This window comes from Bombina bombina, chromosome 8 (assembly GCF_027579735.1).
Source record: "Bombina bombina isolate aBomBom1 chromosome 8, aBomBom1.pri, whole genome shotgun sequence".
Lineage (NCBI taxonomy): Eukaryota > Metazoa > Chordata > Amphibia > Anura > Bombinatoridae > Bombina > Bombina bombina.
Genome location: NC_069506.1, coordinates 7,314,417 through 7,326,039, shown reverse-complemented (window position 1 = coordinate 7,326,039; position 11,623 = coordinate 7,314,417). Strand labels below are relative to the sequence as shown.

Here is an 11,623-nt window from a genome sequence, read left to right as displayed (position 1 = left end):
ACTCACAGGCTACAGGAAGCGTCTAGAGGCTGTTATTTCTGCTAAAGGAGGCTTTACTAAATATTATTGCGATATTTCTGTTAGGGTGCCCAAATTTATGCACCTGTCTAATTTCGTTTTGATGCATATTGCACATTTTCTGTTAATCCAATAAACCTCATTTCACTATTAAAAGATTACTGTGTCCTTCAGTTATTTGAAAGATCAAAATGAAATTACCGATCCAAACAAACAATTATTTATAAATGAAAATTGTCAGGGGTGCCTAAACTTTTGTGTGTATATATATATATATATATATATATATATATATATATATATATATATATATATATATATATATATATATATATATATATATATATATATATATATATATATATATATATATATATATATATATATATATATATTTTAAAATGAAGTTCCATGATTCAGATGGAGAATCCCCCACCCAATAAGGTCTGTAAAATTATCTAGGATGACTGCACCCCAGCAATTTGACCTAGTAACAGTGCGAGTACATAAAACGTCCCATTATATCCTTTTGTCAGACTGGGGAACTGCCTGTGTGTTACATTTATTTGCACTATTTGCTAAACATTAGATTCTGCCTTTGTGGTTACAAAAACACAGTAGAAATTGAGACCCAGAATAAACCGATAACTGTGTGTGAATGAGAGAAGCAACAGCCGTTCTCAGGGTACAGATGGACCAGCAGATGAGCCCAAATACATTTATTATACATGAAAAAATATTCAGACCTCACACATACACTCTGCCCTGCCATGGCGAGAGCTACAACAGGGAAATGTTGACCTTTTGTGACATATAGAACATTGATCTTAGTGTCAAGTCTGACAGAGCGGTCCTATGGAGAACCGTTATTTGTTACTGGAGTGGACACTTTGTAACTGTACATGTTGGAAGATAAAAAAGAAAAAACTAGCTGGTAGTTTTCTTGGTTGTTCGTTTTTCTTCTTGTTCTTTTAAATAAAAAAGTTGTTTATATGAGTTTTGAAGCTGGAGCATATAAATAATTTTTTTGTATGTAGTCAGATGACCCAAGAAAGAGGGGTGGGTGAGAGTTCCAGGATTATAGCAGCATTGTTGTTGGTTTCTCCAAAAACCTTTTGAATTCTGCCAGCCACTGAGCGCCAACCGCCCCATCTACAACGCGGTGATCGCAGCTTAATGTGACAGACATTATGTTGGCAACATCAAAACTGCAGGACAAAAAGGAGAGACAACAGTCAGGTACAACCATCTCTAACGAGCTCACTATCTCCCTTGCAACCAGTCAAGAGAAGCAGTTACACAAATTGGCGAGTTACTAGGCTTGCTGCTCCTTTGTAGGGACTTAAAGTTATCTGTTATGCAAAGGTTACAGGTGCTAACGCATTAAAGCGCATCATGTTTTGCATTACAACGTCCCTTTAATTTTACTGACTAAGCTAGTACGAAGAATCTTGATCCTCATCTTATGCCAAAATCATTCCTCAAAATGTAACAAAGCTATAGACGGCAGGGTATATAACCAGCTGTTAACTAAATACGGCAGGGTATATAACCAGCTGTTAACTAAATACGGCAGGGTATATAACCAGCTGTTAACTAAATTACGGCAGGGTATATAACCAGCTGTTAACTAAATTACGGCAGGGTATATAACCAGCTGTTAACTAAATACGGCAGGGTATATAACCAGCTGTTAACTAAATACGGCAGGGTATATAACCAGCTGTTAACTAAATACGGCAGGGTATATAACCAGCTGTTAACTAAATACGTGTAATGCATTTTACAACGTTTTGAATGTTACAATGAGGCATTTGCTAAAATAAAAACTAAACTGAAAAGCTGATTGAGAGCTCAAATCTTTATAATGATAAAGGGCAGAACAACAACAAACTGTGGTATCGGTGAGCAGTCACATGACATGTAATAAAAGAGGTCTGGACGCTTTGCCCACTCTGTGGCTGGAATATTAAAGTGATGGTAAACTCTCGCCTTTATAAAATCAGAGATGGAGTTTAATTCATCAGCTGTAATGAAGTTGCGCAGTAACTTACATTTTAGTATAGATATAAAATTAAAATTCCAGCAATCGGCCGCCCACTTCATAAGTAAATTTTTCTGTGAGCGCTGTACCACCAAAAAAAGTGCCATATGGGGAAAGCGCCGATTGGACAAAAATGCAAACAGTTTGCTAAAAAAAAAAATTGACTTCTGAAGTAGGCGGCGGAGCGTGGGATAGAGATATTTATCTCTGGATCTGTTTTAAGAAAGCGTTAACCATAACTTTAACAAAGTGGTTTTACTGCTGCGATTTATTTGCACAAACGTCCAGAACTGCTGTGTTAGAGAATTGTCAGTTCTCCTCACACGTGCTGCTAGGGCTAAAGGTTTCCCCTGCACATTACTAGCTATAGAACTTCAGTTTGTGCTCTAATTTATAACAAGAAAGAAAAACATCTATAGCGCCTAAGATATATTATTTATCTTGTGCTGCAATAAAACAATCCTGCTTGTTATTTAGTGAGAATAAAAAGCCTCAGTCTCTGCATGTGAATGTGTTGTGCCCACGTCATCCTTACCCCTTCTCGTTGTCTGCTGGTACCAGTCTGTTCTCAGATCCCCCTACGGCCAGGATACAGGCCTGGGGTGGGTTGATTATAGCAGAGAAGTTTTTAATTCCGTACATTCCCAAATTGGAAACTGTAAATGTTCCGCCCTAAGGAAAAATGCACAATAAATAAAAAAGGAGCGGTTTAGAGTTTTAGTGTAAAATTGATAATGATCTATTTAAAAAGGGACATTAAACCCTTTTTTCTATATACGACTTAAGAATAAATACTTCACTTATAACTTGTTTAAAGGCTGCTCTTTAATAAGTATGATAGATTATTACTCAGTGCAATATAAAAAGGTATAAAAAGTGCAAAAGGAAAAACTCTTAGATCACTTTATTATTGCACTAATGATTGCATATAACAGTCTATAAACTCTACAAAAACACTGAACACATAGTAGTGCATTGCTGCTATGGAGCGGACGTTAACTGTGAGCTAGATGAACAAAAGGCATATATGTAGCGACAATTACCACCTAGCTTCCAGTAGTGTAGGATAAGTACATTTTCTTTTTAACAAGAGAAGAAAGTATATTTGATAGAAGAGAATTTAAAAGTGTCTTATATTACACTCTGAATCATGCAGCGTTAATTTGACTTTCCTGTCCCTTTAACCCTTTGAGTGCTAAGCACTTTCCCACCCGGGTGCTGAGATTTTTTTAATTTTTTTTTTTTTTTTTTTTAAATATATATTTTTTTTTTAACAAAATCTTTTTAAGTTTTTTTTTCTCTTTTCAGAACCTTGGGGTCTGTAGCTGCTTAGATGCCTGAGATACGGGCTTCTAAGCAGCATGCCCCCTGCTCCTATACTTAACATTGTTAAGTATAAATAAAGTTGCACAGTGACGTCATCACGTTATCGCGCGTAACGTCACCGCGCATAAAGTGAAGCCCTGGTGATGCCTGTCACTATGCAGGCCCGATCGCCGGGGTAGGAGCGGGTGGGAGCCACCAGATCTCCCTCAAGGGGGGGGAAGAGTGCTAGTGACGGTTCTGAGCCGTCATTAGCACCAGAGTGGGAAACTCTGTGACGGCTCAGAGCCGTCATTAGCACTCAAGGGGTTAATTCAAGTTATTGATATTTTTACGCTAGTGCAACGTCACAGCAGAATTTATATATACGTTTTCAAATAAATAGAGCGAGTAATCATTTCTGTTTTAAGCGAACACTAGGACAATAAAATAAAATAAAATTTAAAAATCTGATGAAAAACTCGGCAACTAAAAACAATTACAAGTTTTATTAATATTCCAGCTTTATATCCAGATCTGCTTATGGCCCAGGGCGCCATCACTTTTGGGAGTATTTTTTTTTCTAATAGTGATTTTTTTGTTCTATAACTGATGTTTCTGTACTGAAGAGAAAAAAAAAAAAAACGCATTCAGTTCTGCTTATGGGGCGTGTCACTGTCCCCCAATAGAGCAGCAGGAGTTGTCTACGTCAGCCAGTCACCTTTTATCCCACAGATCAGTGATGCATTTCATGTTGGATTTGAAACCAAAACAAAAGGGCTTCGATATAAACTTTTTTTTCCATGCAACAAATACGTTTCACCTGCTCTTCTGTATAAATAGAGCTTTCCTTTCGGTAACATACGCACATTCTTGCACAAACACTCTCAGGTTTATAAAAGAAATAGATGGAAAATGCCTAACCTGGAATTCATGCGGCTTTAGCTTCCCCTCTCGTGCCCGTGCTGCCAGAGACCCAACATCTTTGCTGATGGCCGTCAGACCCTTGACGTGAGCGTTGAACACAATTGGAGTTATCAGACCGACAGGAGTGCTCACCGCTACGCTCACATCCACAACATGGTTCCTATGGGAGTCAAAGTCCTGATTTACAAACCCAAAGTATACGTGCACTTCCCAAAACAATCATTTAATAGATCTCTAATAAACAGAGTTCTGCTATTTGCTCAGCTTAGAACGCATCTTTTTAATTCCCCCGGACACCAACTCTGTCTGGTATTCTACATTTCAAATAGAAGTCACTTCCGTGTATCCTAAAAACATTTGCCTGGGACCTGAGTTTCATGTTAATGTGTGAGCCCTCTCCCATTTACCTCTATTATCACATCTGCTGCATTCTGTAGCTCGGCAGCAGTGATGCACTACTGGGAGCTAGCTAGACACATTAGGTGAGTCAAAGACAAGAGGCACAGCAGCTAGCTCTCAGTACTGCATTGCTGCTCCTGAGCTTACCTAGGTAAGCTTTTTAACAAAGGATACCAAGAGAGCAAAGCAAATTAGAAGTAAATTGGAAATTTGTTTAAAATCACATTTTTTATTTGAATCATGAAAGTTTAATTTTGACTTTAATGTCCAGTCGGTGGGAGATCTAGTGTAAAACTGTGGGTTAGAGGCAGTTTACTTATTTACTAACAGATAGCGGACAAGAATCTGGTGAAATAGAATAACCACAGCGGCGCACTCACTGTCGGATTACTGTGTCCATCCAGGAGGAATTGGCCTCAGGCACTTTCAGACAAGATAATGCAGACGCCTTAATGATGAAATCATTCACGGACAACTTTATGTTCTCGGACTTTGTAACCTACACAGGACAGAAAAAGAAAACCTATTAGTGGGTTAAAATAATACTTAAAAAAGGGACAAAGCATGCAATTTAAGAAGAAGTTTCTTTTGGTATTCTTAGTTTAAAGGGGCATGAAACCCAAACATTTTCTGTCATGATTCAGATAGAGAATACAATTTTAAACAACTTTCTAATTTACTTCTATTATCTAATCTGTTTCATTCTCTTGGTATCATTTGTTGAAGGAGCAGCAATGCACTACTAGTTTCTAACTGAACACATGGGTGAGCCAATCACATACAATATAAATATGCAGCCACCAATCAACAGCCGAAGACACGGCCCTACTATCGGTTGATGCGGAAAAGGCATTTGATCGCATTTCATGGGATCATCTGTTTTTTTCTTTAGAACAATTCGGAATTACAGGTAACTTTAATCAGTACATTCAGTTAATCTATTCAGACCCTAGGTCCGCTCTAATTATTAACGGGGAGATCACAGAACGGTTTTCTTTACAAAGAGGGACCCGTCAAGGATGTCCGCTCTCACCTATACTATTCAATATATCCTTAGAACCCTTAGCGATTATTCTACGTCAACAACTGGAAGGTATTCAAATTGCAGGTCAAAAATTAGTACTCCTACTATATGCAGATGACCTATTGTTACTCATGAGAAACATTAAAGACTCCCTACCCAAATTCTTAGAACTAATTAACATCTTCGGGAAAATATCCAGTTATAAGATTAACCTGACAAAATCGGAATTGATGTGGCTGCATAAGAAAAAAAACTATGACATTATACATCCGTTTGCCGAAGTACAGAACATATTATATCTAGGTATTATGTTAAGTCCTAATCCGGAGGAATGGTACAACATGAATTTCCGTAAATGTTTCATTGCTTGCAAACGGAAACTGGAGGAGTGGATTAAACTTCCAATCTCATTAACTGCCAGAGTAATGTTAATAAAAACAATAATATTTCCGAAATTGTTATACTATATTCAAAATATTCCAATCCCGATTCATAGAGCAGATCTAATAGAATATAATAGGGTTTGTTCCAAATTTTTGTGGAAAGGAGCCAAATCGCGTATAGCGATAGCACGTTTGATGAATAATAAAACAACTGCAGGTTTGGCACTTCCGAATCTGCAATGGTATAGTATAGCCGCACGTAGCAAGGTGGCGATAGATTGGCTCTTAGAACAGGAACAAATTGCTTCGTTGGCTTGGGAAACCACATTGGTCTCGCCATTTAGATTAGACGCATTACTACACTGCACCATTACAGAACTCCCTTCAGAGCCTTTTCAACTAATAACATATAGGAGTATTATCATGGCATGGCAGGAATTATGTAATGAGACTGGTTGCTCGCCACATGTTTCTAAATTTCTATCGATAGTTGGGAATCCTAACTTTATACACGGCTTAGGCAATAGTCTATTTAAACAATGGTTACAAAAAGGTTTGACCTATATTTGTCAAATGATGGACGAAAATTCTAACGTTCTAACTTTCGTAGAATTATGTAATATGTTCGGCCTTTCGAAACATGATTTTTTTGCATATCTCCAAGTTAGGAATTACATAGGTGAACTAAAACAAAGATACGGATTAGACTGGTCACTTAAGGACTTACAACTCGAGATACAGAAATACTCCTTAGGCTGCCACTCTATCTCTGCCCTCTATTCTCTTCTTAACCAAAAGCCATCATTACAACAACTAGACTACATAGTGACTAAATGGCGCCCTTTATTTCCAGATATAGATTCACATAGAATAGTGGATACCTTCAAGATAACAGAAAAGAGTTGGGTGTTGACAGCATGGAGAGAATCCCAAATCAAGATAGCCTTAATGACATATCTTACTCCGGCAAAACTATCAAGATGGCATGGGAGGGAGATTTCTTGCACCAGGTGTAGTGCCCTCTGTGCAGATATTTTACATTGTTTTTGGTACTGCCCGATGATCCGGCAGTTCTGGGCTAAGATAATATATTGGATGAACACTGTCCTTCGACTTGATTACATTATCCAGCCCATGGAGATTATATTTTTAGCCAAATATCAAGGAGTAGATCGTAACTTGAAATTGATTAATATGATTATATTCATGGGTAGAAATTTAATATTGAGAAAATGGATAGCAAAAAAAGCGCCTACCATGAGAGAATTTAAACAGGCCCTGCTAATTCACTGTATGTCTGAACATTACATCCCACATGGGCTGCATGATGATCAAGTCGAGCGATTTTTTAAACAGTGGAAAGTATTCATATTATCGTTACCAGTTGGTACACAAAATATCATAGTTAAACCATATGTTAAATCAGCTTTTTTTCAATTACAGATATTGGCAGGGACTTTTCCAAATACCTGGCTCCCAACTAACACAGGACCATAAGGCGCGAGAGGGGGGAGGGAAAATTTCCCTCCATCATTTTTTTTTTTTTTTTTTTTTTTCTTTTGTTTTCTCTTCTTCTTTTTCTTTTCTCTCTCCCTGTTCTTGTTTGTGTATTGTTTGAGGTACACTTAACCAAACCAACTGATTATTTCTGTGATTACTGTAAAATTGTTGAATAACAATATTGTAAAGTAAATTAAATATGGAGTTAATAATAGAAGGCAAATTAATGTTAAAAATTCCAATAGGGAGAACATAGATAATTTGGCCAGGACGTTATTGAAAGTTTTCTTTTTTTAGTTATATAGAGGCAGGTAGATATTGTATGCTTTGCTCCATATGGTTTGACGCCCTGCGTGGCGCATATACAGTAATATGTCCCTGTTTTTTCTTTTTTTCTTGTTCTGGCTGATTGTACTCTACTGATACTTATGTTGTTAAATTTACTCCCTGTTGGTACTCAATAAAATAAATATTAAAAAAAAAAAAAAAAAAAAAAAAAAAAAAAAACAGCTAGAACCTAGTTTCTCTGCTGCTCATGAACTTGCCTAGATACACCTTTTAACAAATGATAACAAGAGAAGGAAGCAAATTAAATAACAGAAGTAAATTGGAAAGTTGTTTAAAATTGTATTCTCTATCTGAATCATGAAAGAAAATGTATGCGTTTCATATCCCTTTAAGAGTAAACTTAGGAAGGCTCACATGAGCTCAGGAGCGTGCATGCCTCTTCAGCAGTATATGGATCAAGGTCTGTAGCAATGTTAAAACTGCATGCTCTGCCTGAAGCAAGAAAGACTGGTGACACTGCTGGCTATTTAAAGGGACATATGGTTAGATAACTAAGCTGATAAGTCGCTGCAATTTGACGGTAATATTTTATATCAGGACATGGTAACAAGAACAGAAGGTTCTCTGTATGTAGAGCGTCTCCCTCCTCCTTTACCAATTATGTTAGCAAACACATTATTGTGATATACATGCAGCTCAAAATCCTTACGTTGCATTGTGTGACAAATCACATAAGGCAACATAAGATATAGAAGCAACCACGTGGTATATTGTACAAATGTGCGTCTATTGATGGATATTTAAATATACTGATCTCACAACTCATTTGGTCTTTTTTCCTTTAAAAAAAAAAAAAATATTAGGACTCTAAGTCGCCCTAGTAACAAGTTAGTAAATGAAGGGGAAAACAGGAACTAAATACAAGAGGATCACAAAGTGTGAGGCAAACATCTCGCAGAGGTCACAGGTCAATATAGCAAATGTTTAGTAAAGGCAAAAATATACTGATCGCAAAATAAACATTAACGTGAACGGGCTAAACAGTTGTTCTATTTGCATCTTGCGCCACTAGATAGGCTTTATGCTCCTTATCTGTCACTTGTATATAGCACACAGCGTGTCACTTGTATATAGCACGCAGCGTGTCACTTGTATATAGCACGCAGCGTGTCACTTGTATATAGCACGCAGCGTGTCACTTGTATATAGCACGCAGCGTGTCACTTGTATATAGCACGCAGCGTGTCACTTGTATATAGCACGCAGCGTGTCACTTGTATATAGCACGCAGCGTGTCACTTGTATATAGCACGCAGCGTGTCACTTGTATATAGCACGCAGCGTGTCACTTGTATATAGCACGCAGCGTGTCACTTGTATATAGCACACAGCCTGTCACGTGTATATAGCACACAGCCTGTCACTTGTATATAGCACACAGCCTGTCACGTGTATATAGCACACAGCCTGTCACGTGTATATAGCACACAGCCTGTCACGTGTATATAGCACACAGCCTGTCATTTGTATATAGCACACAGCCTGTCATGTGTATATAGCACACAGCCTGTCATGTGTATATAGCACACAGCCTGTCATGTGTATATAGCACACAGTCTGTCATGTGTATATAGCACACCGCCTGTCATGTGTATATAGCACACCGCCTGTCATGTGTATATAGCACACCGCCTGTCATGTGTATATAGCACACCGTCTGTCATGTGTATATAGCACACCGTCTGTCATGTGTATATAGCACACAGTCTGTCACTTGTATATAGCACACAGTCTGTCACTTGTATATAGCACACAGCCTGTCATGTGTATATAGCACACAGCCTGTCATGTGTATATAGCACACAGCCTGTCATGTGTATATAGCACACAGCCTGTCATGTGTATATAGCACACAGCCTGTCATGTGTATATAGCACACAGCCTGTCATGTGTATATAGCACACAGTCTGTCATGTGTATATAGCACACAGCCTGTCATGTGTATATAGCACACAGCCTGTCATGTGTATATAGCACACAGCCTGTCATGTGTATATAGCACACAGCCTGTCATGTGTATATAGCACACCGTCTGTCATCTGTATATAGCACACAGCCTGTCATGTGTATATAGCACACCGTCTGTCATGTGTATATAGCACACCGTCTGTCATGTGTATATAGCACACAGTCTGTCATGTGTATATAGCACACAGTCTGTCACTTGTATATAGCACACAGTCTGTCACTTGTATATAGCACACAGCCTGTCATGTGTATATAGCACACCGTCTGTCATCTGTATATAGCACACAGCCTGTCATGTGTATATAGCACACCGTCTGTCATGTGTATATAGCACACCGTCTGTCATGTGTATATAGCACACAGTCTGTCATGTGTATATAGCACACAGTCTGTCACTTGTATATAGCACACAGTCTGTCACTTGTATATAGCACACAGCCTGTCATGTGTATATAGCACACAGCCTGTCATGTGTATATAGCACACAGCCTGTCATGTGTATATAGCACACAGCCTGTCATGTGTATATAGCACACAGCCTGTCATGTGTATATAGCACACAGTCTGTCATGTGTATATAGCACACAGCCTGTCATGTGTATATAGCACACAGCCTGTCATGTGTATATAGCACACAGCCTGTCATGTGTATATAGCACACAGCCTGTCATGTGTATATAGCACACAGTCTGTCATGTGTATATAGCACACAGCCTGTCACGTGTATATAGCACACAGCCTGTCATGTGTATATAGCACACAGTCTGTCATGTGTATATAGCACACAGCCTGTCATGTGTATATAGCACACAGCCTGTCATGTGTATATAGCACACAGCCTGTCATGTGTATATAGCACACAGTCTGTCATGTGTATATAGCACACAGCCTGTCATGTGTATATAGCACACAGCCTGTCATGTGTATATAGCACACAGTCTGTCACTTGTATATAGCACACAGTCTGTCACTTGTATATAGCACACAGCCTGTCATGTGTATATAGCACACAGCCTGTCATGTGTATATAGCACACAGCCTGTCACGTGTATATAGCACACAGCCTGTCACGTGTATATAGCACACAGCCTGTCATGTGTATATAGCACACCGTCTGTCATGTGTATATAGCACACAGCCTGTCATGTGTATATAGCACACAGCCTGTCATGTGTATATAGCACACAGCCTGTCATGTGTATATAGCACACAGTCTGTCATCTGTATATAGCACACAGCCTGTCATGTGTATATAGCACACAGCCTGTCATGTGTATATAGCACACAGCCTGTCATGTGTATATAGCACACAGCCTGTCATGTGTATATAGCACACCGTCTGTCACACCTGTGTTGTTTTCATCAGTACATAGAACACAAGTTTACAGACACAACAGCTGAGCACCCAGATCTTACCTCGTTCAGCTCCTTCCTCAGTTGCACTATTTCACCCATGTTGATATCAATAGACAGATAGTAGTGAGGGATTGTTTGTTTGGATTGCATGAGCCGCTGGGCTATAACCTAGAGAGAGGGAACCGCAGGACATCCGTGAGGGCTCACTGAGTATTTAAAGAAAACATTAACCCCATGTGACACACTGGATACACCACTAGTTACTGTGCTGGCACTGTGTATGCTGGAGAAAGTGAACTGAAGGGAGGGAAGTGATGGACACACATTATGGTGTAAGATAGATAATGGCGAGGG

The 11,623-nt window shown here is 38.7% G+C and overlaps 1 protein-coding gene across 1 annotated transcript in view; it reads right to left on the bottom strand.

The window, feature by feature from the left end:
* Positions 1–695: 695 nt before the first annotated feature.
* DLAT (dihydrolipoamide S-acetyltransferase) overlaps positions 696–11,623 on the bottom strand; it is a 31,618-nt gene continuing 20,690 nt past the window's right edge. Inside the window, exons 10-14 of the mRNA XM_053690111.1 lie at positions 11,330–11,437; positions 5,071–5,189; positions 4,289–4,451; positions 2,598–2,734; positions 696–1,226 (exon numbers count right to left, since the gene is read on the bottom strand). Of these exons, the coding sequence (XP_053546086.1) occupies positions 1,097–1,226; positions 2,598–2,734; positions 4,289–4,451; positions 5,071–5,189; positions 11,330–11,437 (657 nt within the window). The 3' untranslated portion in view covers positions 696–1,096. The remainder of the gene's footprint in view (positions 1,227–2,597; positions 2,735–4,288; positions 4,452–5,070; positions 5,190–11,329; positions 11,438–11,623) is intronic.